This window comes from Onychomys torridus, chromosome 1 (assembly GCF_903995425.1).
Source record: "Onychomys torridus chromosome 1, mOncTor1.1, whole genome shotgun sequence".
NCBI lineage: Eukaryota > Metazoa > Chordata > Mammalia > Rodentia > Cricetidae > Onychomys > Onychomys torridus.
The window spans coordinates 60,648,082-60,676,019 of record NC_050443.1 but is presented as its reverse complement, the minus strand read 5'-3'; the positions used below and the strand labels follow the sequence as shown (position 1 = coordinate 60,676,019).

General features: G+C 41.3%; 1 protein-coding gene across 2 annotated transcripts in view; it reads left to right on the top strand.

Moving 5' to 3' along the window:
- Blm (BLM RecQ like helicase) overlaps nt 1-27,938 on the top strand; it is an 89,714-nt gene that overhangs the window by 36,642 nt on the left and 25,134 nt on the right. For both annotated transcript variants that reach the window (XM_036176053.1, XM_036176047.1), the window contains exons 7-14: nt 47-717; nt 2,742-2,933; nt 5,345-5,463; nt 6,955-7,068; nt 8,945-9,043; nt 9,233-9,381; nt 26,332-26,438; nt 27,530-27,690. In XM_036176053.1, the coding sequence (XP_036031946.1) occupies nt 47-717; nt 2,742-2,933; nt 5,345-5,463; nt 6,955-7,068; nt 8,945-9,043; nt 9,233-9,381; nt 26,332-26,438; nt 27,530-27,690 (1,612 nt within the window). The remainder of the gene's footprint in view (nt 1-46; nt 718-2,741; nt 2,934-5,344; nt 5,464-6,954; nt 7,069-8,944; nt 9,044-9,232; nt 9,382-26,331; nt 26,439-27,529; nt 27,691-27,938) is intronic.

The window sequence follows — 27,938 nt, the reverse complement described above, 5'->3', positions numbered from 1 at the left end:
ACTACTGTAGTAAACTATTCGCATTTAATATGTTCTCTTTTTTCAGAAGGAAGCTCCTGGCTGAAGCTGATTTTAATGGAAAGGATGTCAGTCTTCTGGCTTCACTGTGGAGATGCAGGCCTGACTCACAAAGTAACACTGTGCAGGGTGATTCCTGCCCTGTGGGGCATCCTAGCAAAGAGTTAAACTTTCCATCCTTTCCCTCACATTCCCTTTCCACTGAGGAATGTTTACCAACCACCACTCCAGGAAAGACAGGATTCTCAGCCACCACGAAGAATCTCCTTGAAAGGCCCTTATTGAATTCCCATTTACAGAAGGCCTTTGTAAGTAGCAACTGGGTTGGAACACCAAGGGCAGAAGAAAGAAACGGAAGCACTTCTTTCCCAGGAAACGTGCTCACAAGCACTGCTGTGAAAGATCAGAATAAACACGCCGCTCTAGGAAATAACTTAGAGAGAGGAGGCCAGGCCTTCTGTGATATTGATAATTTTAACATTGATGACTTTGATGATGATGATGATGATGATGACTGGGAAGACATAATGCACAGTTTTTCAGCCAGCAAATCTTCCACAGCTGCCTACCCACCTATCAAGGAAGGTGGACCAATTAAATCTCTATCAGAGAGGATTTCTTCAGCCAAGACAAAGTCTCTTCCGGTGGCATCAACTGCTCAAAATAAAAACCTCTCAGAGTCAATTTGGAATTACACTGGTAAGTCTAAAATAAATTGGATGTTTAAATATTATAGGAAAACAAAACTGTCCAAAATAAGAATTGTATAATAAAAGGCATAGCAGCACATCATTGCCTGAACACCACATTGTTTCTATGCAAATTTCTACTGATAATATGAATTACAAATCACAATTTCAGAAGCAAGTTGCTCTTTGTCTCTGTAGCAGCTGTGGGTTTATAAATGTGTTAATTACAGCCTATTGTAGTAAAGCTCGAAAGTCACCGCAAATGCGCTTTGCCTTTAAACTAACGTTTTCTAGTCCCTGAAACAATAAAGCTCATGAGTGCCACATTTTTAGTGATTTGGGGGAAGGCAAAATAAAAAGGCGAATTGATATGCTCAAAATATGTATATTTTTAGAATTCTGGATGATAAGTAATTCATTTATAAAGTAGAGAACTGTTTCACGTCTCACAACATTAAAATGTGAGGCAGCATAGGAAGGACATGAAATCAGAAATTCAGCAAATATTAAATTAACCATGGTGGCTCCCACCCGTAGTACCAGTACTTGGGAGGATGACAGTGAGTTTGAGGCTAGCCTGGACTCACAACAAACATCCCTTAAATGCTCCGTAAAGGCTCACGGTGCACCATGTCCTGAGTTGGGCTCTGGGGAGAATTCAGAGAAGCCATATTGGAGCTTGCAGTTTAATGAGGAATGAACTAAGCTACTGCAGAAGCCTCAGTAAAGCCTAAATAAATTTAAAGCCTTACGTCAGCCTATAAAGTTATCTCAAAGTGCTTTTACTGAAACAAGAACACATGTGCAAAGTTTTATGAAGTACGCCTCCCTATTTTTGCCATTGATGACTTAATAGCCCTGAGTGTGTTCTTACAGTGATGCTGTTGACCTTTGAAATAGCCACTAATAGATTTATTTTGGTATGTTAGAATGTGTCATACTCGATGTCTGCAATTATCTTTGAGACAGTTGAGTGTTGGAGCTGCCAGAGCTGATGTGTGAGAACCTCTTGTTCTCTTGAACCAGCTGCCTTGTGAGAACGCAGAGCAGGGAGAGAGGTGAGAGAGAGTGAAAGAAGCATCTGAGAAGTTCTGAGGTTTCAGACCTGGGTGACTGTGACACCATTCACAGAAATAGGGAAGTCAGAAGGCAGAGTTCCATTTAGAAAACAGCTGAGAAGGGCTATTTTCAGACTATTGAACTTAAAATTGTTGGAAAGTCATTCAAGTAGGCGTGTGTGTGTGTGTGTGTGTGTGTGTGTGTGTGTGTGTGTATGTGTGTAGAGATGGCTTATCATTTAAGAGCATTGACTGTTCTTCTGAGAATCTGGATTAGATTCTCAGCACTCCCATGGCAGATCACAACTGTCTGTAACTCCAGCTCTAGGGGATCCGACACCCTCTTTTGGTCTCCTCAGGCACTAGATATGGCAATGTTTTAAAAAGAAAGCAGTTGTTGTACAGGCAGTTGGATGTGTGTAGGGTGGGACATCAGGAAACAGCTAGTCTTTTCCTGCATTGATTATGTTTAAGATTTTAGGACTAGAAAAACTCCAAATAAGAATGTGGCAAGAGCCCAGTCCTAGGTATTTGAAAGACTCCCAAAGTTAAGGAGCAGGAGAAGTGGAGCCAAGAAAGGGAATTCAAAGCCAGGAGAGTGGCTAGGGTGTGTAGTTCATTGTGTGCTGTCCACTGTGCTGTGTCCTGGTGCACTACAGTGCACTACAGCCTGTCGTAGGTTTGCTTGCTAGCACAGAAGAATAAAATAAAGCAAATAGAAAGGGTATGACTATCTTGAAACCAAGGGAGAAGAAGAAGGATGGATAAATTGTATTGATAGGGACTGCAGAAAATCCATGGAGAGACTAGATTTAGGCTCTTAGGAATGTCTGAGACTAATTGGGAAGGAAGCCATGTGAACAGTTAAAGTGTGCTGTGGGGAAAGTGTGCCGTAGATGCTGTGGGAAAGGTGAATGCTAAACTGTGTTACTATATTAATGCACTAATGTTTTTTAAACATTGATTATTTTTGTAGATAAGTTGGAACACAATTTATCATCAAAAAATCTGAAACATGAACATTTTCAAAGTCTTGATTTTCCTCATACAAAAGAAATGATGAAGATTTTTCATAAGAAATTTGGCTTACATAATTTTAGAACTAATCAGCTAGAGGCGATCAATGCTGCACTGCTTGGTGAAGATTGTTTCATCCTAATGCCCACTGGTATGTATTTTTAGATCTGAATTGGCAGGAGTCCATTGGCAGATGTTAAATGAAAGCTCTTTAATAGAAATCAAAAGGACACCTCACATTATTCTTATTCTTGAGGAGCCTTTAAACTCCCCCAAAACCACAATAAGAAAGTCTCTCAGCTCAGCCTCTGTTCTAGATGACATGATAATATTTCTAAGTCCTTATGGATGTGAACTCATAGCTCATTGGGTTGACCTGATGTAGAGCTTTTCTTTGAGAAATTTTCTTTTTTCTAATCTAAATAAGCCTAGAAGGGAACAGAGGACGTATGTGAGAGACCATGACCATTTCCGGCTAATGTTTAGTGCCACCCGGCAGTTGTGGTCATCATTCTGGAGTGAAGGCCCAGGCTTCCAGTGTAGCTCTGCTTCTTGCCAGGGAGGGGTGTACCCGTGGACAAGCCACTTCACTCTGTGGGTATGTGCAGGTCAGTATGTGACCACCTCACAGGTGAGACTGAGTGAAAGGATGCAGCATGAAGAGATTTGAAGAGTTCGGGACTCTGTAATTGTCATAAAAGCCAGTAAAGTGCCGGGCGGTGGTGGCACGCACCTTTAATCTTAGAATTCAGGATGCAGAGTAGTCGGATCTCTGTGAGTTCAAGGTCAGCCTGGTCTACAGAGTGAGTTCCAGGCTTCAAAGCTACACAAGAGAAACCCTGTCTCAAAACCAAAACAAACAAAAAAGCCTGTAAGAGCTGCTCAGTGATTGGAAATCAAACACTAAGATTGTTAGCTAAGTGGTTGGTTAGGCTAGGAAGCAGGTCTGTGTAGAGCTGTGTCACTGGCCTTGTTACAGCCTTTAGCAAGTCTCAGTTGTGGCTGCTGTTATTGTCACATCTGAATTCTTTCAAACCGGTTTAATTTTTTTTTTTTTTTTTTTAATCACATAGTTGTAGATACGATGAGTGTTGGGAGAGTGTTGTGTGTGCCAAGGCATACATGTGAAGGTCAGAGGACAGCTTTGGGAAGTCAGTTCTCTGCTTCCGCCTTTACATGTGTTCCAAAGGTCTCACCCTCGCCATCAGACTTGTACAGCGAGTTTTTATCCAGGCCTTCAAACTGATTTAAAGATGAGACAATGTTGACTTAGGCACATTTCAGACTTTATTGCCTTAGTGACACTGTGCCTCCGTTTCAACCCTGGTTTGGTCCTTGAAAGCTCTGAAACTGGAAAGGAGTTTGGTACTCATCTAATCAGGCTTTCAGTGGCTCTTCCCAGCTTCAGGAGGGATTTTCAAGTCCCTCCTACCCTGGTTTCAATCTCTTGACATAAAAAAAAAAAGATTTCAAATAAAGTTTCTCTTGGATAACTGTGTTTTGTTTTGTTTGAGACAGCGTTTCTCTGTGTATCCTGGCTGTCCTGGAACTCAGAAATCCACTTGCCTCTACCTCCTGAGTGCTGGGATTAAAGGTGTGCACCCCACCCCCTGGCCTTGGACAGTTCTTTAAACCAGTGGCCTCATGCATTTTACATTGAGGCCTGTCTGAGCTCATGCAGCTAGTTAAGTGGGAGAGCACGTCTCTATTCTCAGCATTCCACTCTGGCCTTGACATGCCCATGTATATGCCAAATTGAAATTTACTCTCTATGTGGAAAAGACAGAATGTAGTATATACTTTTAGAATAAATGGAAGTCCTAAAACTACCCAGCCCAGCTTTTGCCATTAGTAGATGGGTAAATTGTAAATTAACTAGAATATAATCGTGTAGTTACTTTAAAATATGTTCTTGGGGGCTGGAGGCATCTCTCAGTGGTAGAACACTTGCCTGCCATGCATAGAGCCCTGGGTTTGAGCCCCAACATGGGGCAGGGCAGAGAGAGAGAGAGAAATAAATATGTACTTACTGCCTCACTGCTTTATATTAAATAGCAAAATTGTGTTAGATTTTCAGATTTTGTTTTTCACTATCTCCTGTTAATATGGACACATGTAATTTTACTCTGCTTTCAGAGGAAGATTGGGACTGTTAGCTTAGAAATCAGAGTACTGGAAGTTGAAGCTGTATTAGAAGGCTCAGCCTAATGGTTTTTAAATCCTGAGGTCTGTGCTGGGTATGTAGCTCGGTGGGGAAGCTCTTGCCAGTGTGCGCAGGACCCTCAGCAGGGCTTGAGGGTCGGGAGGTAGGACTAAGGGGTGCCTTAATACTGAGCTAGAATCCTTGTCTTTATTGTTTATATTTTAATGCATTATATATGTTAGTACTAGACTTAGGATTTTTAGAGACCTCTTACATTGCCAGAAACAAAAAAAGTTCATTCTATTTGGGTTTCTCTGGTAGACTTTTAAACAGTTCTGTTGATTTAAGTATTATATTTGGTTTCCTTTTGCCTTCACACTCAAGATGGAAGCTGACTTTTCTTGTTCTTTGTCTTTCAGGAGGTGGTAAAAGCCTGTGCTACCAGCTGCCGGCCTGTGTGTCTCCGGGGGTCACTATTGTCATCTCTCCCTTGAGGTCACTAATAGTAGATCAAGTTCAGAAGCTGACTTCCTTTGATGTGAGTTCTTACTAAACTCTTCATGAGAATCAGTGTGCTCAGAAATCTCATTAACCATTGTTTGAATTATAAGAGTGATTCCCAAATTACTCTGGATATATAGCTCCATGGCAAAGAGCTTGCCTAGCATACTGCAAAAAATAAAAATAAATAAGATTAAATAAATAAAGCCTATAGCTAAATTAAGCTGTAGAGTTAAGCACATGTGTTAAAACATTCTGATTCAAATAACCATCTGTAATTCAACCTGATTTTTTTCTTCTACAAGAATGTACTTTAGTGAGAGCTGTTAACCTATATTTTGCTGTTGTAAATTTTTTACTAATATAAAGGGTTTTCTTTTTTTGGCTTTTACCCTATGTACATGTGTGCCTGTACACCTGTCTTTTTCCTCATTGTTGAATTAAGGAAATTATGTTTGCATTCTATTAAGTTCTTCACATTGCAGAAGAATTGGTTACAGTGTTATGAGTCACATCATCTCATTGTGACAAATGGTTTGATTTTTCTTCCAAAGAATATCAATGCAGTGATGGTAACTATTGCCCAGCTGTTCATGATGTTACAACTATCACCCACCATCACTACACATTGAAACATTGAAGATACATCAAGACCTTTAAAGTAGCCAGACCAGCCTTGGTGGTACACAACTTTTTTGTTTTGTTTTGTTTTGTTTTTGAGACAGGGTTTGCTGTGTAGTTTTGGAGCCTGTCCTGGATTTCACTCTGTAGACCAGGCTGGCCTCAAACTCACAGAAATCCACCCTGCGCTGCCCCGAGTACTGGGATCAAAGGCAGTGTACACCTTTAATCCCAGCACGCAGGAGGCAGAAACAGTACCCTCTGGGTCAGTTAGAAGCAAGCATGACCTACTAGCAAGTTTCAGGCTAGCCAGGGTTATATTGAGACCTTGTCACACACAAAGACACACACATACACCATGGTTTTGTTTACAGATAGAAGAGATAAAGCAATATAGAAAATGAAAGGAACAGTGGTGAAGCTTTTGCAGTTTTTCTTGATACAGAAGCATCTTGCCATATCACAGGCTAACTTCAGATTTGCTGTGATGTGAAAGCTGACCTCACTCTTTACCCTCCTTCCTCAGCCTCCTGAGTGCTAGGCTTCCTCATGTGTCACCATACTGAGGTGGGGAAGACTGTTTTGAGTTGTGTTTAATATGAATTTTTAAAAATGTGTGTACTAGCTAAATTTGGCACACACCTGTAATCAGCACTCCAGAAGCTGATGATGCAGGAGAATCACAAGTTTGAATCTCAAAGTGAGATTCTGACTTACAAAACAAAACTTAAAAATAAAAATTTGTACATTGTTTTTATGTTTTATTGTTATTATGATGAGATATTTGTTTCTTTTGGCAGGTCTGATATGTGACTTATAAAATATTTATAAAACCTAAGAAACATAATCATGTCTGACTAATATATATATAAATAAAAGGAAATTTAAATTATTACTTTTAACTTAGATTCCTGCTACATATCTGACGGGGGATAAGACTGACTCAGAAGCTGCAAATATTTACCTCCAATTATCAAAAAAAGATCCAATTATCAAGCTTTTGTATGTTACTCCAGAGAAGGTTTGTATTAACCTCACTGTTTACAGTGTAATATTACAATACACTAAAATACATCTGTGTTAAGAACTTGGTCATAGCTTTTTATATGCAAAAATGAGTCCTTCACCTCAGACCATAAATAGTAAAGTTTTCTCCATCTCCTTTATGATTCCTTCTTTCTCCAGTTTGTTCTGAAACATTTGAGAGTAGGTTGTAGACTTTCCATTTTAACCCTGATTTGCTTGAATGTGCATTTCCTGAATATAGGATTCCCTTAGTAACTACAGTGTAACTTACCCATCAGGAAATGTATAGTGACACATACTGTTACTTAACTTATTAACCTCCAGCAATGACCTTTGTAAAAAAGAGAAAATCCCAGTTTTGTAGCTGGAGGATTTCCTGTGTCCTACCTGGTCCTCAGCCACTGAGACTCACATAAACACACAGAGGTTTATATTACTTACAAACTGTATGGCCTAATGGCTGAAGCTTCTTGCTAGCTAGCTCTTACATCTTAAATTAACCCATTTCTATAAATTTATACTTTGCCACGTGGCCATGGCTTACCAGTACTTTACACCTTGCTTCTCCTGGCGCGGCTGGCAGTGTCTCCTCCCTCCCTTTTCTCCTGCCACTCTCTCTCTTAGATTTTCCACCTGGCTCCATCCTGCCTTGCCATAGGCCAGTGCAGCTTTATTTATCAACCAATCAGAGCAACACATATTCACAGCATACAGAAAGACATCCCACAGCACAGTTTTATCTCCTTTTATCTAAACAGTTTCATGATTTTGACATTTTGGAAACATAAGGGCCAGTTTGGAAGACTGTGCCTCAATTTGATTTGTCTCATTTCCTGCTGATTAAATTAATGTTACTCAATCAGCATGGATGTTGCAGAAGTGGTTTTCCCATAAATGCTATCAGAAGACTCTTGGTATTAACTCATCCCATTACCAGTAGTGTTCATTAACCAATCACTTGATTAAAATAGTACTGCCGGCTGCTTATCCTTTGTACTTCTTCATTCCCTTTTGTCTTTATAAGTAGTTGATACCCTGTTGTAGGAGATCCTGAGACTAGAGAAGTACCCAGTTAGACATCAGAGCCTCCCTCCAAGTTCCAGTATCCATTGATGATTCTTTCCCAGTTATTTCTATAATGAATGCCAAGTTTTGATTCTACTAATATATCCATCCTGGCATAATGAGAGCTACGTATTTATCAGTATGAACTTGTGGGTTCTTAGTTTATTTAGTGAGTTTCAATCAGTTATCACTATATATTTTAATTGTCTAGATTTGACCAGTGAGGAAGTTTCCTCAACTTGGCTTCAGTGTCCTTTACATATGTCCCTGTCAAGACATGCTTGGAATGTTTGCTTCTGGACAAAGCTGGAGTACAAACTTAGCTATCTATATGTGTAATACATACCGTTTTCCCCAAATATCATGCACATACCGAACACATCTAAAGTCCTATTATCAGGCTGGCTGGGTGGCTCAGCTGGTATAAGGGTACTTGTCATATAACCCATTGACCTAAGTTTGATCCTGGGGACTCACATGCTAGAACCAAACACATTAACGTCTTCTGACCTCCACTCATGCATGCACATAAAATTAATAAATAAATGTTAAAAAAATAAATTCTGTTACCAAAATAAACATGTGGTTACTCTCAGATACGCTGAGGCAGAAAAAAAAATTTTTTGAGCCACTAACCTGCTAAGTAAAACTGTTGGATGTGAGTGAACATGCTAAAATGTCTCATTTGCTATTTTACTTCTGTTCTCTTCGTAGATGTGGGCTAGTTCTAATAGGGAGTCATTGTAATGGTAGTGAGGGTGTCGTTCAGGTGGTGTGCTTAGAGCTCTCCTGTGTCTCTGATCTAGGTCTGTGCAAGTAACAGGCTGATTTCTACTCTGGAGAATCTGTATGAGCGGAAGCTCTTGGCACGGTTTGTCATTGATGAAGCCCATTGTGTGAGTCAGGTAAGTTTGTCTCGGAGCATGAGTAAGTTTACACCACCAGTAGTACTCAGAACCACAGCACTGAACACACACTGCATGCGTAGTCTGCTGCCTCACTGGAGAATAAAGTGCTTCCTTTCTATTGACCAGTGTTGGCCTTCACAGAAGAGCTATGCAGATAACCTAGAGCAGTATTTTTTTTCCAATTAGTGGGGTCACGATTTTCGTCAAGATTACAAAAGGATGAATATGCTTCGCCAGAAGTTTCCTTCCGTTCCAGTGATGGCTCTCACAGCCACGGCGAACCCCAGGGTACAGAAGGACATCCTCACGCAGCTGAAGATCCTCAAACCTCAGGTGTAAGTTGTTAGAGGGCGTGGTTTTGACTCTCCGATTCTGTCGGGTTTTAACATCCCAAGTGTCCAGATTGTACCCAGAACAGCTAGTCAGAATGTTTGAAGTTGGAAGACTTTTTTTTTTAATCCTCAAGTTATTCCAGGTACAGTAAATTTGGGCAACTAAATCTGGGGTCTTTCTTTACTTAACAGAATTAAAACTCAAGAGCAGCTGAGATGGCACAGCACATATAGAAAGGCACCTGGAGCCAGGCCTGACTGGCGGAGCTCAACCCCTGGTATCTTTGTGGTAGAAGGATAGCACTGACACCTTTCTGCCTCTTTGCCTTTTGACCTCCACAAACAAATAAATATAAACAAAAGTAAAATTATCCCACCTTGTACTTTAAGAACGGGACAAATCAAATTTGGTACTGGGCAACCCTGGTATAATCCTCTTAAGATTAGCTTTTACATATCTTATTTTGGCTTCCACACTCCCACAGTATACTTCATGAAATGAATAAATGACCCTGCTGCCATTTTTTTCTCTTGAAGTTTCAGTTATATTTACATGCATGATTTGAGAAGAGCCTAGATTGTACCCAGGACAGCTAATCAGAATGTTTGGTTAGGAAGGCCTTTCGCTTGGACGCCATGGTTATCTCTGGCACAGTGGCTGCGCCATAATCTACTGCTATCCAGCCAACAGCTGGGTCTCCGAAGTTACTGGCCTGCTTCTCTGGCAGCGGCCCGAGCACAGCCTAGCACTGTGGCACTGCCTTAAGTCTTTTTTTTTTTTTTTTTTAATGTGGAGCTGAGGATCGAACCCAGGGCCTTGCACTTGCTAGCCATGTGCTCTACCACTGAGCTAAATCCCCAACCCCATCTTAAGTCTTAATTCAATCTCTATCCTTCTAAGTAAGACTTGAGATTCGAAGGCTGGGGTGAAACCTGCTAGCTAACCTCTCTTGACTGGCATTTCCAAAAAGGCCACACCAGCAGTGCCACTCCAAATCCCTCCCTCCTACCTCCAGGGCATCGCTCTCTTCCAGACGCCCTCTGATGCACTATGATTACTTTCTGTCAGCTAGTTGCTAACTCAGCCTCCTGACTGGGTTAGCTTTACTTAATTAATGCAGATGCAAACTTGGGGTTCACAGTGTGATCAGATATCCTCCATCCCTTCATCTCAGCAGCATGCTTCTTCCTACCATCAAATCCATAACTAGTCAATAGCAAAAGCCACTAGAAAATATTCCGCTGTATACATTAAGGTTGTATTGTGCCTCTTCCTGAGTTTGTTCAGACAGAGGCATTCTTTATTACATTCCCTTACTCAGCAAATACTTAACCTAGGGTTGTGTACTTATGTAGTTTTGAGATTGAGATAGAATGCCTAGAGAAATAATGGCTGAACAGAATATTTAGGTGGATTTTTATTTATTTTTTAAATGATTTATTTTTATTTTATGTGTATGAGTATTTGTCTGCTTGTATGTCTGGTACATGTATGCCTGGTACCCATAGAAGCCAAAAAACACCAGATCCCTGGGACAGGAATTACAGATGGTTTGAGCCACCATGTGGGTGCTGAGAACTGAACCTGGGTCCTCTGCAAAGCAGCAGGGTTCTTACTTTAATGCTGAGCCATTTCTCCAGCCCAAGGGGGATTTTTGTTTTTTATTTATTTATTTAATTTTTGGTTTTATTTTTTGAGACAGGGTTTCTCTGTGTAGTTTTGGTGCCTATCCTGGATCTCGTTCTGTAGACCATGCTGGCCTCGAACTCACAGAGATCCACCTGCCTCTGCCTCCCAAGTGCTGGGACTAAAGGTGTGCGCACCACTGCCAGCTCAAGGTAGATTTTTTTTTTTTTTTTGGTTCTTCAAGACAGGGTGTCTCTGTGTAGCTTTGCGCCTTCTGGATCTTGCTCTGTAGACCAGGCTGGCCTCGAACTCACAGAGATCCGCCTGTGGATTTTAAAGCACAGCTTTTGCTCATTTGAAAATAACAAACTGATATTGTGGCACATTCGTGTAGACCAGTTCTTCAAGAGGCTGAAATGACAGGATGGCTTAAGCTTATGAGTTTAAGGATGGCCTAGGCACCATTGGAAGACCCAGCCTTTAAAAAGAAGGAAAAGAAGCCGGGCGGTGGTGGCTCACGCCTTTAATCCCAGCACTGGGGAGGCAGAGGCAGGCGGATCTCTGTGAGTTCGAGGCCAGCCTGGTCTCCAAAGCCAGTTCCAGGAAAGGCGCAAAGCTACACAGAGAAACCCTGTCTCGAAAAACGAAAAAAAAAAGAAGGCGGCGGCGGCAAAGAGGAACTGTGTGTGTAATGTTGTAAGTGTAGCTCGGCATAGTAGTGCATTTCTTTAATCCCAGCACTTGGCAGGCCAGAGGCAGGCCAGCCTGATCTACATAGCAAGTTCTAGACCAGCCAACGTTACATATTGAGACCTTGTCTCCCACTCCAATACTGTAAGCATAAAAATAATAAAAAGCACACACATGGTACACATACATGCATGCAGGCAAAACACTCATCCATATAAAATTAATAAATCTAAATAAAAATAACAAAACTATCTCTCAGAGAGTTGTGCTCTGAATGGAAAGTCTTGTGAGGTCTCTGGGGTCACGCGCTAGCAGAGGTGCAGAGCCTTTGGGGTCACGCACTAGCAGAGGTGCATGCATTCAGAATGGCAGCTGCTAGAATCTCAGACCTAAGCAAGCAGTTCATGCAGCACTCTGGTTTCTTCCAGCCTTTAAGTTGTTTCTACCTGTCTACAATATTTAGTTGCTTTTAGCTCATTTATATACCACTAATGACCACACTTGAGTGCAAAATTTTAGAGTTTTTGTATGTATAATCACAAAATGTGTAATGGAATGTTTTAATTTAATGTCACTTGCAATGAGGAATATTTATGTAAATTTGGGATAAGAGTTATATTTCGCTTCCATATTAGATATGTGCTTTAACACTATTTAAAATGTTATACTTTAGGTTTTAATAAATGCTGAATGCTAGGAATTTGTTTCTACAAATGCTACACTTTCTATAAAATGTTTTATTTCTGTCTCCTCCACCCACTGCCCCCTCCCCCTTCTTGGTTTTCATTGAGATGTTGTACAGAGTCTTGATATAAAGCCCTAGCTGGCTTGGAACTTACAATATAGACCAGGCTGCCTCAATCAACATCAGGTGTTGTTCCTTAGGAGACATCCACCTTGTTTTTTTGGAGACAGGATTTCCTTGACCTGGAGTTCACCATGTTGGCTAGACTGACTGGCCAGAAAGGTCCAGGGATCCACCCGTCTCTGCCTTCCCAGTGCTGGCATTACAAGTGGTAAGAGCTGGCAGTAAGTTCTATTAATTGGCAACCGCCCACGGTTAGAAGAAGTCGTGTAAATTCCCTTGCATTTGAATGACTTTCTGGAAATATAGGACTTATATTTTTTGTTTGAATGAACAGTACATGTATTTATCTAGAGGCAGAAACCTTGAATCTCCTTCCTGGAATGGTGGGAAAGCAATGTGCCTGAGAAAGCAAAATTATACATACCCGGATGCTAGCACATGGTTCCTTGTGCATATCTGATACTCAGTAAGAATGAATAAGTGAAACATATGGAATGATTTGGTAAATGTGGATAATATGTAACTGTTGATTTCTTAATATATTTGCTGTTTCTGCTTTAGAAACTTAAAACTCCCATAGTAGAAGTAGATTTTAAGAATCAATCAATATCTCTCTCTCTCTCTCTCTCTCTCTCTCTCTCTCTCTCTCTCCCTCTCCCTCTCTCCCTCTCTCCCTCTCTCCCTCTCTCCCTCTCTCCCTCTCTCTCTCCCTTTCTTTCGGTTTTTCGAGACAGGGTTTCTCTGTAGCTTTGGAGCCTGTCCTGGACTAGCTCTGTAGATCAGGCTGGCCTTGAACTCACAGAGATCCACCTGCCTCTGCCTCCTGAGTGCTGGGATTATAGGCATGCGCCACCACCACCCGGCAAGAAGCACTTTCTGATACACTGTTTCCTGATCTTTTTCTGCCAGTAGGTCCAATTTCAATTAATTTGCCAACTGCTGCCATATCATGGTGTTAGTGAAGTCAGGTGCTCCTAGGTTTAGAGTAGTAGCCCCAGTTGCCTCTCTCATAATAATTCTGGGATAATATTCTTCCTCCTGAGCTTGTAAAAATAAATTCTACTTTGTGAAGTACAAGAATGGCTAATTATTAAACACAGATTTCATGCCATAATCTTAGGATCCTAGCAGATGAACTGGGAGAGAACAGAGAGTTAGACATACAGGTTTAACTGTTGTACAGCTTCAGTAATAGCTAACACACACTTTGCCCCACAGTGTGCCAGCTGTTGCTCCTAGCATTGTACATGACATTTTATGTGTCTGTCGTCACAGAAATCTTGCATGATATATAATCCTCCATTTCCTCATTCTCTAGATAAAGAAACTGAGCCACAGTCAAGAGACAAATTTGAGTCATAGCATGCATGATAGAAAATGCCTGAAATCCAGCTCTTGGTTTGTTTGATTTGTGGTTGTGAGACAAGATCTCACTATGTAGCCTGGAACTCAACTGTGTAGACCAGCTGACCTCTCCCTTACAGAGATCCCCTGCTTCTGTTTCTGCTTTGGCCTCTGCTTCCTAGGTGCTGGGATAAAGATATATGCCACCATACCAACTTCCCAGAACTTGGGAAGCAGAGGCAGGAGGATCAGAAGTTCAAAGTCATCTTCAATATGTAGCAAGTTACTGGCCACCCTGAGGTACATGAGCTGATGTTGGGGGACGTGGGGGTGGAGAGATGGCTCAGTGGTTAAGAGCCCTGGCTGCTCCTCCAAAGGACCTGGATTTGATTCCCAGCATTCACATGGTAGCTTATAACCATCTGTAACTCTAGTTCCAAGGGATCTAACGCCCTCTTCTGGCCACAGAGGACACTACATGCATATGGTGCACAGACATCCATGTTATACATCCATACACATAAAATATAAAAATAAGTTTTACAAACTAAATTTTACAAGATTGACAAAATGACCCAGTAGGTAAAGGCACTTGCTATCAACCTTGACAATCTGAGTTCAATACCCAAACCACAGTGGTGGAAGGAACCAGCTCTCTCAAGCTGTGCTGTGCCATCTACATGCCATAGCACATGCATACACATGCATATGCACCATACACAATAAAGAAAGTACATATAACTTAAATTTGTTTTTATGTAGAAGTTGGTCCTCTCCTTCTACCATGTGGGTTCTGGGAACTGAACTCCTGTTGTCAGGGTTATTGGCAAGTGAATTTACCCACTAAACTATCTCACCAGCCTTTTAAATTTATTTTTAAAAAGATAAACAGTCACACAGAAATTAAGTAACTTGCAAAGTTCATAACCCTAGCAAATGTAGGAGTGAGGACTACAACCCCAGCAATCTGGCTACAGAACCCTTTAAATAGTACTCTAAATGCACAGAGGAAGTCATGACTAAAGGTGTAATTGTAGACTAGGATAACCAGGAAGTCTGCATTATAACCCAGCGTGGCAGCTAACTGTGCAGAGCTCAGATGACTTTAAAAGGATGCAGGTCTTGTAGGAGGAGTGGCCTGTAAAATGTTTACATGGCTGCTGTACTGACTTCTGCCTTTCCTACAGTAAAACCCACCTATTTAAAGTACAGGACTCAGTGCAGTGTTCTCCCTTTTTCCTGGAGTTACACAGTCATCACCACCGTCTGCTTTTAGTACATTTTGTCTCCCTTAGGAGCATTGTTCTCATTAACAGCTAATCTCTTTCCCCCTCTGCCACAGGCAACCATTCATTGACTTTCCGACTTCACAGATTTTTGCTATTCTGGACATTTCACATACAAGTTAATTATCCCCAATGCTTGGGACCAGAAGTGTTTTAAATTTGAAGTTTTTCAAGATTTGGAATATTTGCATATACATAAAGAGGTATTTTAGGAACATGGGATTCTTTGTTTCATATATAATTTATACATGTTGTTGGAAAGTTTTTTTAATTTTTTATTTATTTGTATTTTATGTATGAGTGCTCTGCATGTATACCTGCACACCAGAAGAGAGCATCATATCCTGTTTCAGATGTTTTTGAGCCACCATGTGGTTGCTGGGAATTGAACTCAGGACCTCTGGAAGAGCAGCCAGTGTTTTTAACCACTGAGCCATCTCTCCAGCCTGATATTTTTAATTTTTTTCTTCAGTTATTTAAAGTTTTTTACATTTATTGTATGTGTGTATTTGAGCATGCATGTGCTGTGTGGAAGTCAGAGGACAGCTTGTAGAAAGTGGTTCCCTCCTTCAATGTGGGTCCCTGGGCTTGAACTCAGGTCGTCAGGCTTAGTGGCCAGCACCTTTGACTGCAGCAGACACATCTTACTAGCTCTCCTTTACTCATTTTATCTTTTTCTTTTTTCCCCAGAGCTGAGGACTGAACCCAGCTCTACCACTGAGCTAAATCCCCAACCCCCCTTTACTCATTTTGAAGCAGAGTCGTGCCATGTAGCCCAGTTAGTTTAGAACTCTCTAGGTAGCTTTGCCTTACCTCAGATTTCATCTTCTCACCTTGGCATAAGGGATTCAGATGTGCACCGTCCCAACCAGCTCAAGAGGATTATTATATTTTATTATTTTCATCTTCTTTTTCTTGTTTTAGTTCATCTTTTGAGATGGGAATCTCATGCATGTCAGACTATCCTCAAACTCTGTGTGACAGATGATGACTGTGATCCTGTGTTTACCTCCCAGTTCTGAGATTACAGGCGTGTGTCATCATGTATCGTTCATGTGGTTGTAGATATCCAGACCAGGGCTTTGTCTGTCTTAGGCAAGCACTGTACCAACTGAGCTCTGTCTCCAGCCCAGGAAGGTGATTTTAAAAGTGTTTTTAGTGTATCTGTGTTTTGACTCCAACCCGTCTGTCAGCTGAGGTCGGGTGTGGGTTTTCCCAGCCAGTGGTTAATATGCCTCTTTGCACACCCCAGGTCTTTAGATTGAACTCCCCAGGACTCAGCAACAACTAAACACATATAAGTGGTCTTTCGTAAACAACAACAGTCTCCTTTGTAGTTTTTTTAGATTTATTTAGTATGAGTGTTTTTGCCTGTGTGTGTGTATGTGTACCATGTACATGCCTGGTACCTGTGGAAGTCAGGAGAGGGCATCGGAACCCCAGGAACTGGAGTTATAAATGGTTTTGAGCCTCTAAGTGACTGCTGGGAATGGAACTTGGGGTCTTTACAAGAATAAGTACTTTTAACTAATGAGCTACCTCTCCAGCCCCCCTAAACAGATACTATCACCATTTTATGATCATTAAGTGAAATTCACAAAACACATTGCAAAAGTATAATTTAGAGCTGGAGAGATGCTCAGTGATTAAAAGTGATTGCTGCTTTTCCAGACAACCTAAGTTCAGTTCTCAGTTCCTGCTCTGGGCAGCTCACAACTGTGTATATCCAGGTCCAGGAGATTTGATCCTACCTTCTGACCTTGGAGTGTACCCTCACACACAGCATATACACACAGACACCTAAATGAAAAATAAAATTCTTTTTTTTTTTTTTTTTTTTGTTTTGTTTTGTTTTGTTTTGTTTTTTGTTTTTTGTTTTGGTTTTTCGAGGCAGGGTTTCTCCGTGTAGCTTTGTGCCTTTCCTGGAACTCGCTTTGTAGACCACGCTGGCCTCAAACTCATAGAGATCCGCCTGCCTCTGCCTCCCGAGTGCTGGGATTAAAGGCATGCACCACCAACACCCGGCTTAACAACTCTTTTAATTTTATTTAGTTAGTTAAGTTTTGTTTTTTCAAGACAGGGTTTCTCTGTGTACCTTAAAATTAATTTTTTAATGTTTATCACTTAGGCTGTGAATATTTCGGTAGCAGTATTAGCCTAGAATACATTTAAGCCCTAGGTAAGTTCCCTAGCACTGGGGGAAAAATGGAGGAGATAGAAAAATGTTTTAATTCTTATAGAATTTATATACAGAGAGAGAATATTTCTTTATTTTGAGGCAAGGTTTCTATGTAGTCCTGGCTGTCTAGATCTCACTATGTAGATTATTTGTGTGTGTGTGTGTGTGTGTGTGTGTGTTTGGTTTTTTTTTTTTTTTTTTGTTTTTTTTTCCGAGACAGGGTTTCTCTGTGTAGTATTGGTGCCTGTCCTTGATCTCGCTCTGTTGACCAGGCTAGCCTCGAACTCACAGAGATCTGCCTGGCTCTGCTTCCTGAGTGCTGGGATTAAAGGTGTGTGTCACCACTGCCCGGCATATATATATATAAAATTTATTTATTTTTCTATTATCAGCTTGATACAGTATAAATTCTTATCCTAATAGTGAAATGTTTGATTGAGGCTTGCCCAGTAATTGAGTAAAACCAAGACTTATTATGAGCCACAGTCATCCTAGGGGCCCCCCTGCTATATAGCCTCCCTGGTTCTGTGGGTTGCAGTCTGATTGTTCTTTGCTTTATATCTAGAATCCACTTATGAGTGAGTACATACTATGTTTGTCCTTCTGGGTTTGGGTTACCTCACTCAGGATGATATTTTCTAGTTCCATCCATTTGCCTGCAAATTTCATGCTGTCATTGTTTTTCTCTGCTGAGTAGTACTCCATTGTGTATATGTACCACATTTTCTTAATCCATTCTTCAGTTGATGGGCATCTAGGTTGTTTCCAGGTTCTGGCTATTACAAATAGTGCTGCTATGAACATAGTTGAGCATGTATCTTTGTTGTATAATTGAGCATTCCTTGGATTGTTGGTGGGAATGCAAACTTGTACAACCACTGTGGAATCAGTATGGCGGTTTCTCAGAAAATTGGGAATTGATCTACCTCAAGACCCAGCCATACCACTCTTGGGCATATACCCAAGGAATGCTCAATTATATATATATATATATATTGTTTGTTTGTTTGTTTGGTTGGTTGGTTTGGTTTTTTGAGACTCGGTTTCTCTGTGTCATTCTAGACCAGGCTGGCCTTGAACTCAGAGATCTGCCTGCTTCTGCCTCTCACTGGGATTTTTTTTTTTTTTTCTTTTTGAGACAAGGTTGCCTCCCAAGTGCTGGGATTAAAGGCATGTACCTGTTGTGTGAAATATTTTTGCTTATCCTGTCATATTTATGTGCAAATAAAATGAATAAATAATGCACCAAAATTTTCATCCAATTGAATTATTAAAATTACTAGTTTAGAGGCCGGAGAAACTACTCAGTAGACAAAGGCACTTGGCTACCAAGCCTAATGAGCTGAGTTTGATCCCTAGAACCCACATGTTGGAGGGTAAGAACTAACTCCCACAAGTGTGCACGCAACACACACACACACACACACACACAAATAAATATATGAAATCATTAGTCATCATCACTAGAGTAGTTTCATACATGTCTGTGTTACTTTCTTTAAATGCATACTTCATTTAGAATAGCTGAACAAAGTCTTGCTGTGTCGCCAGGGCTGGTCTCAAATGCATGGGCTCAAGCTCTCTTCCCATCTTAGCTTCTCAAGTAACTGAAACTTCAGGAAATACACCACCAGCTTAAATGTGTCTCAAAAAATAACTTTAGGCACAAGCTTTTTATTGAGATTATATCTGTTAATGAGTTAAGAATTTTTTTTTTACAGTTCACATATCTACAGATGAATTGACTCAGTTCATACATTTTTACTTTTATGGATATAAGCCCTGAGAAATGTTGCTGACATAAACATGTAGATAGCAATGAAATGCATTTTATTACAGCAATAACACTCAGTTATTTGAATTCCTTCTGAAGCATATGCCAAAATTACATCATGATCTGTCATCAAAAATTATTTTTAATGATCTGTCAACTGGCATCTCAGTTAAGTACTCTAAATTTTGAGGGAAGTAAAAAAATTGGATAGTATTTGTCTAACAAGCAATATTAGTATTTAGTCTTTTTTTCTGGACTATATACTGTTAAAAACTTTACTAGGTTTTATCTAATGAATGTGAGGCATTCTTTTTATATTTTCACAAGAAACCCCTACCCTGTACCTGATGTATTTGAAATATCTTGACAATATTTTCTATTTAGACAGTTCTTGCTATGTAGCCCTAGCTGTCCTGGAACCCACCATAGACCTGCCTAACGTTGAATTTAAATCCACCTACCTCTCCCTCCTGAGCTCTTGGCTTCTGAGTACCACAATGTCTGGCTTGTTTTTGTTGGTTTGAGGCTAGGGCAGCCTCAAATTTGCTTTATCATTGAACTCCTGATCCCCCTGCTTCTGCCTCCCAAGTACTTGGAATTCCAGACATGTATTAACATGCCTGGCAAATGTATCATTTTAAAGGCAGTGTTTAATACAACCTTAGTCAAGAGACAGTGAAATCTAGTTTGGTTTTGTGTGTGTGTGTGGGTGGGTGGGTAGGGTATTGTTTGTTTTTTAAGTACTTGTTGAGATAATGCATGTACCATAAAACTCGGCTATTTATAAGTTACAGTTGTGTGTGGCTTTTACATTTTCTTGGAATTAAGTACCTGTCCCTACAGCCTAGGTCTAGAGTAAACTTCCATTATCCTCCAGAATGGAGTTGAGTTTTATTAAAACTTACTCCCTGTTTTTCTCTCTCTTTTCTGTCACTGGGCATGTTTGCAAGAATCATCTAGGTTATAACGTGTGTGTGTGTGTGTGTGTGTGTGTGTGTGTGTGTGTGTAAGGTGAGGATTTTACCACTGAGCTGTACATGGCACCTTCATTCTCCATTTTATGATTGAATGTTGTCCATTTGTATAGGTGTCTCAAATTATCTTCTTCCGTTCACTTTTTGGTAGGCACTGTCTCTAGCTGGGTGTCTAGTGAGTGATCCCTGACATCCTATTTTCCAACAGGCAATGTAGGATTTGTTATAAGCAATAAACTCTTGAGTGTCTGTTTACTTTTCCACCTTAATAAACTGTATGAATGTTGTTCTCCATTAGTGGCCTGCAGACCTTTTGTGGTAGAATGATTTGTTTGTTTTGATTTTAATTGGATTTGTGATCTACAAGTTTGTGTTCAAATCTCATTTCATTTTATTCTTTCTAGTTAAGGTTTATTTGACCAAATTAAGTAGTAAATAGTTCTGTTTTTCCAATTATGTCACAAATAAAGCAAAATTTCAGATTATGTTCCAGATGTTTTTAATAAGATACATCCACATCATCCAACTTTCATTTTTAACACGTGATCCAGTGCTTTATGGTGCCTTCTCATTTGTACACCATCACCATGGTTTGTGAGCTTTTACCACCCTCTAAAACACTTCACTTAACCTGTTATCAACAGTCTCCTTCTCCTTTCCTTCACTTACCACACCAGCCCTAGGCAACCACTAATCTACTTTCTGTGCCTAGGTTTGCCTGTACTGGGTGTCTCCTATAGACATTCATTCTATGTGTATATGGTCTTTTATGAATGACTACTTCTTAGATTGTGTGTGTCTACCCTGCAGCAAGCGTGTGGAGGTCAGAGAGCATCTCACTGGAGCTGGCTGTCCTCCACATGTAGACAGATCCTCAGGCTCAAACTTGGGTCCTCAATTTTGCAGCAAATGCTTCACCCACAAAGCCATCGCACTGCCCCCTTGACTACTTTTTAGCAAAATATTTTCAAAATTTGTTACTAGAGGGGCAGGAGAGATAGCTCAGCTGTTAAGAGCACTGGCTGCTCTTCCAGAGGACCTGGGTTCAATTCCCAGCAACCACATGGTGGCTCACAACTGTCTTAACTCCAGTTCCAGGGGATCTGACACCTTCACACCAATGCACATAAAATAAATAAAGTGAAATAAATTATTTTTTAAAAGAAATATTTGTTGCCGGAAACAATATTCCATTGTGTTGTTTGAGTACCTTCTTCAGCCACTCACCTAATGCTAGGGCCATTTTCATTTTGTTGGTTGTTTTGAATAATGCTTAATAAGCATATCCAAGTTTTTGTGTAGGCACGTCTTTTCATTTTTCTTTGGTGTGTTAGATTATCAGGTCCCATGATAGCTCTACCTCACCTTTTAAAGATATTTTTTATTTATAGTGTGTTTGTGTATGCCAGCCTGTATGTATGTGCAGAAAATGATTCAGGTGCTTACGAAGTGAGTTGGATCCCCTGGAACTAGTGTAGACTGAAGCTTCTCAGTCCCGCCCGGTCCTGCCCAGTCCCACCCGGTCAGCAGCCGGGTTTTTTTTTTTTTTGGGGGGGGGGGTTGACTTTATTTATTGTGGGGAAGGTGTGTGCCTTGGCACGTGTGGAGGTCAGAGGAAAACTTGTGGGTATCGGAAGTCGGCTCTCTCCTGCCATGTGGAGCTGAGGAACAAACTCAGGCTGTGAAGTTTGGCAGCAGGAGCCTTGCCCACTCTCTGGCCCTTGTCTGGGTTCTTCATATTCCGACAATGCTTAGCAAGTCTTCCCTACCATCTGAGTTTCACTCACAGTGGCTTCCAAAACTCCAAACTCCCAGGCCCATTATTCTTTATCTGATCAAAATAGTTACTATGAAAAGCACTGGAGTTTCTTCAGAATATTAAATGTGTGTTTTATCTTTTAAATTTTTTCTTATTTATTTATTAATCTATTTATTTATTTTTCTGTTGTCAGCTTGATACAGTATAAATTCTTATCCTAATAGTGAAATGTTTCATTGAGGCTTGCCCAGTAATTGAGTAAAACCAAAACTTATTGTAAGTCTCAATCATCCTAGGATCCCCCCTGCTATGTAGCCTCCTTGGTTCTGTGGGTTGCAGTCTGATTGTTCTTTGCTTTTTATCTAGAATCCACTTATGAGTGAGTACATACCATGTTTGTCCTTCTGGGTTTGGTTTACCTCACTCAGGATGATATTTTCTAGTTCCATCCATTTGCCTGCAAATTTCATGCTGTCATTGTTTTTCTCTTCAGCAGCCATTTTTTTAATCAAAGGCTTAATATTAATTATAAACTGTTTGGTCTGTGGCTCAGGCTTATTGCTAGCTAGTTTGTACATCTTAAATTAACCCATTTCTATTAATCTATGTTTTGCCACATGGCTGTAGCATTACCAGTCTGCTGACATGTTGTTCGGGCAGTTGGATGGTGTCTGCCCCTCACTTTGCCCTTTTTCTCCCTGTCTCTGCTTGGATTTCCCACCTGGATCTTATCCTGCCTTACCATAGGCCAAAGCAGCTTTAGTTACTAAGCAATAGTTGCAACATATAGTCACAGCATACAGAAAGACCAAACCACAGCAAACTAGTTACAATTTTGAGTTGCCTGGTTTGGGTGCTAGGTGCCAAACTCAGGACTTCTGCTAGACTGACATGCTCTTAACCTCTGAGCCATCTCTCCAGCCCCTGCTTCACTCTTTAAAGAACTATGAAGCTATCTTCCAAAGAGACTTCACCATCATGCATTTCCAACATCCATCTGTGAGGACTCTGACTCCTCCATGTGCATCCCAGTGTTTGGAGTCCATGATCCAAAGCATTTGTTGTTTTAAATGAATGAAACACTTTTCTGAACATAAAATGTAGTTTAAAATGCATAAAGTCATTCCTACACACAGTTCCCCTGGCATTCCTTCATCAGTAGGAAATCTACATCTCACATCATTCTGCAAATTTCTTTGTGATTCATATTGCTAGGCAGCGTTTTTGGACCAGTTAACTCTGTCTAGCTCTAAACTCCATACCCTCTTGCCTGGTGATAAGTAATTGTTAATGATATCACAAGACTCAGAGTCCTGCATCCTATGGCAGTTTTAGGGTCAGCCCTTCTGAGGTGAGAGTCATCACGCCACCACACTGTTGACATTCCTTCTGAAATCAGAACCCCCAATAAGGCTGGAGTTCTCTGTTGCTGGTGACACTCTTTACCCTTAACAAAAATCGCACCACACATAAACACAGGCGGCCCTGCCAAGGGCTTCTGATGCTTTGATAGGAGAGGTTTCACCTATGTCCAGGCCATAATTTACTCTGTCTTGTTTGATGGCCTGAGACAATTGTGTGGCGGTAACATTCAGAATGGGTGGAAGATGAGATTTCCTTGTTTGTGTTTAGAAAGGAGAAAGAGGCTTATAAAGGGGGCAAATAGGAAAGGAGTAACCAGCAGGATGACTGGAGTACAGGGCCATTCTCATTCTGTTTTAGGGGAAATAGTATTAAAGCTGAGGTTTTGGGTCCCTTAGAGCCATGGTTTTTGACCCTTTAATACAGCTCCTCATGGTGTGGTGACCCCCAACCATAAATTATTTTCCTTGCTACTTCATAACTGTAATTTTACTACTGTTAGGAGTCATAATATAAATATTATGTTTCTTAGGTGACCCCTGTGAAAGGGTCTTTCAGTGGCCAAGGGGTCACGACCCATAGGTTGAGAACTGCTGCCTTAGAAGACTCTCCACTCATATGCTCTTAGAAAGTCTTGATGAAGCCCTGGGGCGTGCTTTCTCCAGTTTTAGACCACTGGTCTGAACACATGTTGGAATGTGGTACAGAATTCTGAAAAACAACTAAGCTGAGGAAGAAAAACAACCATTGAGAAGAGGGAGAGAAGACATCCAGACATTTGGAGGTACTTCTCATTTAAGGAGTAGGGAAAGGAAGAAGAGAAGTCAGAGGTGTAGGGGAAGGCCCACCAACATGTGAAGTTATGAGTGTGGGTAGAGCTGATGGCCAGCCGACAGCATGGAGTGGGAACATCAGAGAAATCGGAAAGACCACTGCTGTGCACACTCTAATTACCACTGCTTGCTGCATACGCTGCCCGTCTAGCTCAGGTTTAGAATCCAGTACAGCAAGCCAGTGGTGGATCTTCCTCGCTTTGTTCCCCAGCCCCTGTGTGCCAGCAACCAGAGCTTGATAACTGTGTGCTGTGTTGATTCAGGCACAGACATGCCTGTGCTCTATAGGAACTTGTTCCTAGGTATTCTCCCATGGACTGGACAGAGGCAACACCTGAACTGGTAGAGCACCCCTGGGCTGGGGACCCTGAGTTACCCTCTACCTTGCTTTGGTTTTTAAAAGAATCGGGAGCCCATCGGGATGGTACAGTGAGTAAGGGTGCTTGTCTCGAAGACTGATAACCTGAGTTCAAGCTCTGAAGCACTGTGGTGGAAGGAGAGAACCTACTCAGACCTCTGCACATTTGCCGGGACACTCCCATAATTAATAAGTAGACTTTTTAAGCAATGGGAAAGAAAACCTAACAGCAAATGGTGGCGGCAGAGCCAGAAGGAAAATGATGAGCATTCGAATGGGGTGCGTGATGCGACAGACCTGGATCTTGTGAGAGACCTGCCATGGAGGGAAGGGTGAAGGAGAAGCTTTTAGTGCCCTTGAAGTTATTGTCCTACAAGATAGCCTGAGACAGAAAGAAAGAATTCGCACAAGAGTCTAGAAATACAGAAGGTAATACAGAGAATGAACTAAGGGAACAGGAAGGAGTAAATGGGAGCCAAGAGTAGTCACCTAGAGGAAGAGGAGCATGCATGTCAGAGTCACTGCATTCCTCTGCAGCCCAGAGCAGAAACAAAGTGCTCCATGCTTGTGTGTGCACTGCCCTCCCTCCTCGGTATCCTTTAAATCTTTACTGTCTGATTTCCCTTAATCATTCAAATCTTTTAGCCATCTCTGCTTTCTGTTTGGTTTTGTTTGGTTCTTAGACGCTGTCTATTGTTGCCATCTCTACTTTTAAAATAGAAACTCTCTCTCTCTCTCTCTCTCTCTCTCTCTGTGTGTGTGTGTGTGTGTGTGTGTGTGTGTGTGTGTGTGTGTGTGTGTGTTGTATGCATTGTATGCATATATATATGCAAGTATATGTGCTAATGTGTGCATAAGCCAGAGGTCAGCATCTGGTGTCTTTCTTTCCACCATAATTGAGACAGGGTGTCTTCATGAATTTGAAGCTTACCAGTTAAGCTAGACTAATTACTAATTACCTGAGATCCTCCTGTCTACACCTGCCAGTGGCAAGATTACTGGAGCATGCCACCGTGCAGACCTTTCTGCATGGGTGCTAGGGATTCAAATTCAGGTTGGGTGGTTGCATAGCAAGTAAGTACTTTACTCACTGAGCCAGCTGCCTAGACGCCACCTCTGCTTCAGTCCCATCATCTTTAAGACTGTGCCTGTGGTTTGCCTTTCTTTATCTGCATTCCAAATCTCCATCATCTAGTTGTAGATGTATCTTATCACCATTCTTTAAAATCCTAATTCTTAACCTAATGTCCATTTCAGTGTTCCATTATGTCACCTGCCAAGGATAATGGTCAAGATCAATATAGACAGCTTAGTAATGAGTTTTGCCTGGTAGAAAAACACATCAGTGTCTAGTATTTGAAGCTGCTGCCTTATTTGAGCTGCTGTCCCAGTGTCATAGACTGGTTGACTCAGATGACAGATATTCATTTCTTGTGGTTCTGGGTTACGAGAAAACAAGATCAAAGTTCCAACTTATGCTTTGTCTGGTGGGGTCCCTCTCCCTGTTTTGTACTTGGTATTCCCATTGGAGCCATAAGTATTAGGGAGGGAGGGTCAGTGAGGTCTCTGTTTGGGTGGGGTTTTTGTTCTTTGTTTTCTCTTTAAGATTTATTTTACTGTGTCTGTGTACACACATCCTTGTGTCTATGTGGGTGCCTGTGGAGACTGAAACAAGATGTTGATTCTATTGAAGCTGGAGTTACAGATGTTTCTGAGATGTCTATTGTGGGTGTTGGGATCCAAATTTCAGTCCTCTGATAGAGCAGGTGATCAGTCTCTCCTGCTCCTCTGTCTTTTATAAGGACCCTAATCTTCTTGGTGACTCTCCCCAAAGGGCCCACCCACTTCCTCATGCCGTGACATTGGGGGAAATACTTTGGGTAAAAAACATTGAATCTACGATAGTGGGTTCAACTGTATTTTCTCATAATACTTAAATTTGACATTTGGATCTTTTAGGTTCAGCATGAGCTTTAACAGACACAATCTGAAATACTATGTGTTACCAAAGAAGCCCAAAAAAGTGGCATTTGATTGCCTAGAATGGATCAGAAAGCACCACCCATGTGAGTACAGTCATTATTAATTATGTCTAAAAGTACTAGATCTAAAGAGTCCTTTCTATATTTACTGTACTACAATAGGATATGTAAATTGCATATTAAACATTTCTTTTTACATTATGATAGCACCAACTTGCTATTTGTGGGGAACATTATAATTTTGAAATCTCATTTGGTTTGATAACAATAAACCTTAACAAAAATATATTAGATATGCCTCCTACACACCTCCATTATAATTTTTGATTTCAGTCTTTTTTTCTGGCGTCTCTCAGTGTATGAATAACACAGCCCTTTGCATCATCACCTTCTCCAGGTGTGTTTGCCTTTGAGTTATGTTAACTAAAATGAGATCCTGGTGTTCATAACAGTTCGCCATGTAGCCCGTTTTCAACATCTTGATCATTTTCCCATGACTTTTACAAACTTAGGAAAAAGCACTTTTAATAATTATAGTCTGTCTGTTTTATAATTCTTTATCTTAATTATGCCCATATGTTCCCTATTGAGCTTTCATACCAAAACTTGTGGCTTCAGTCCTTGTAGTATTTTATTTCCTAGGTTGGTTTCCTGGAAGGAAACCGAGTCAAAGGGTAGTTTTGCCATGTGTTCCTACAAAATTCATATCAAGGTAGCTCCCCATTGTTGAGTGAGTCAGCCCAGTATTAGTCTAGGTTGCCCTTGCAAGAACAGGTTTACAAGTCTAGCCTTAGTTCCTGTGTACATGAATCCCTTGCTTGAGCAAGGGACCATCTTGTATCATAAGAAGGCTGCAAAGCTCTGGGTTTTTGTTTGTTGGGTTTTTGTTTGGTTGGTTTGGTTTCTCGAGACAGGGTTTCTCTGTGTAGTTTTGGTGCCTGTTCTGGATCTCACTCTGTAGACCAGGCTGGCCTCGGACTCACTGAGATCAGCCTGGCTCTGGCTCCCAAGTGCTGGGATTAAAGGCGTGTGCCTCCACCGCCACCGCCACCACCACCACCACCACCACTGCCCGGTGGCGGCGGTGGCAGGGTCCTGTGTTCTTAAGAGCACACTGTAGATTGTTGTTGAAGTGAAAGGCCTGGGTCCTCAGTCCCCTTTGACTTCTTTGGCAGATGACTCGGGGATAATTTACTGCCTCTCCAGGAGGGAGTGTGACACAATGGCTGACACCCTACAGAGGGATGGCCTTGCTGCTCTGGCTTACCACGCAGGCCTCAGTGATGCTGCCAGAGACGAGGTGCAGAACAAGTGGATCAACCAGGACGGCTGCCAGGTAGGCTGCAGTCAGCAGGGCCCGTGGTGGGCCAGCAGCTTTGCCGCAGGGAGACAGTTTGGGTTCGTTTTGAAACAGTGTCTTGCTGTGTAATTGAGACCAGTCTTGAACTCAGGGCAGTTCTGCCTCCGCCTCTTACCTGGCTTTGCTTTCTGTTTGTTTTTATAAGGTAGGGGTGAGGGTGTGTGGGGGGGGGGGAGTGTATTGGGGAATGTGCCGTGCTACATGTTGTGTGGAGGTCAGAGGAC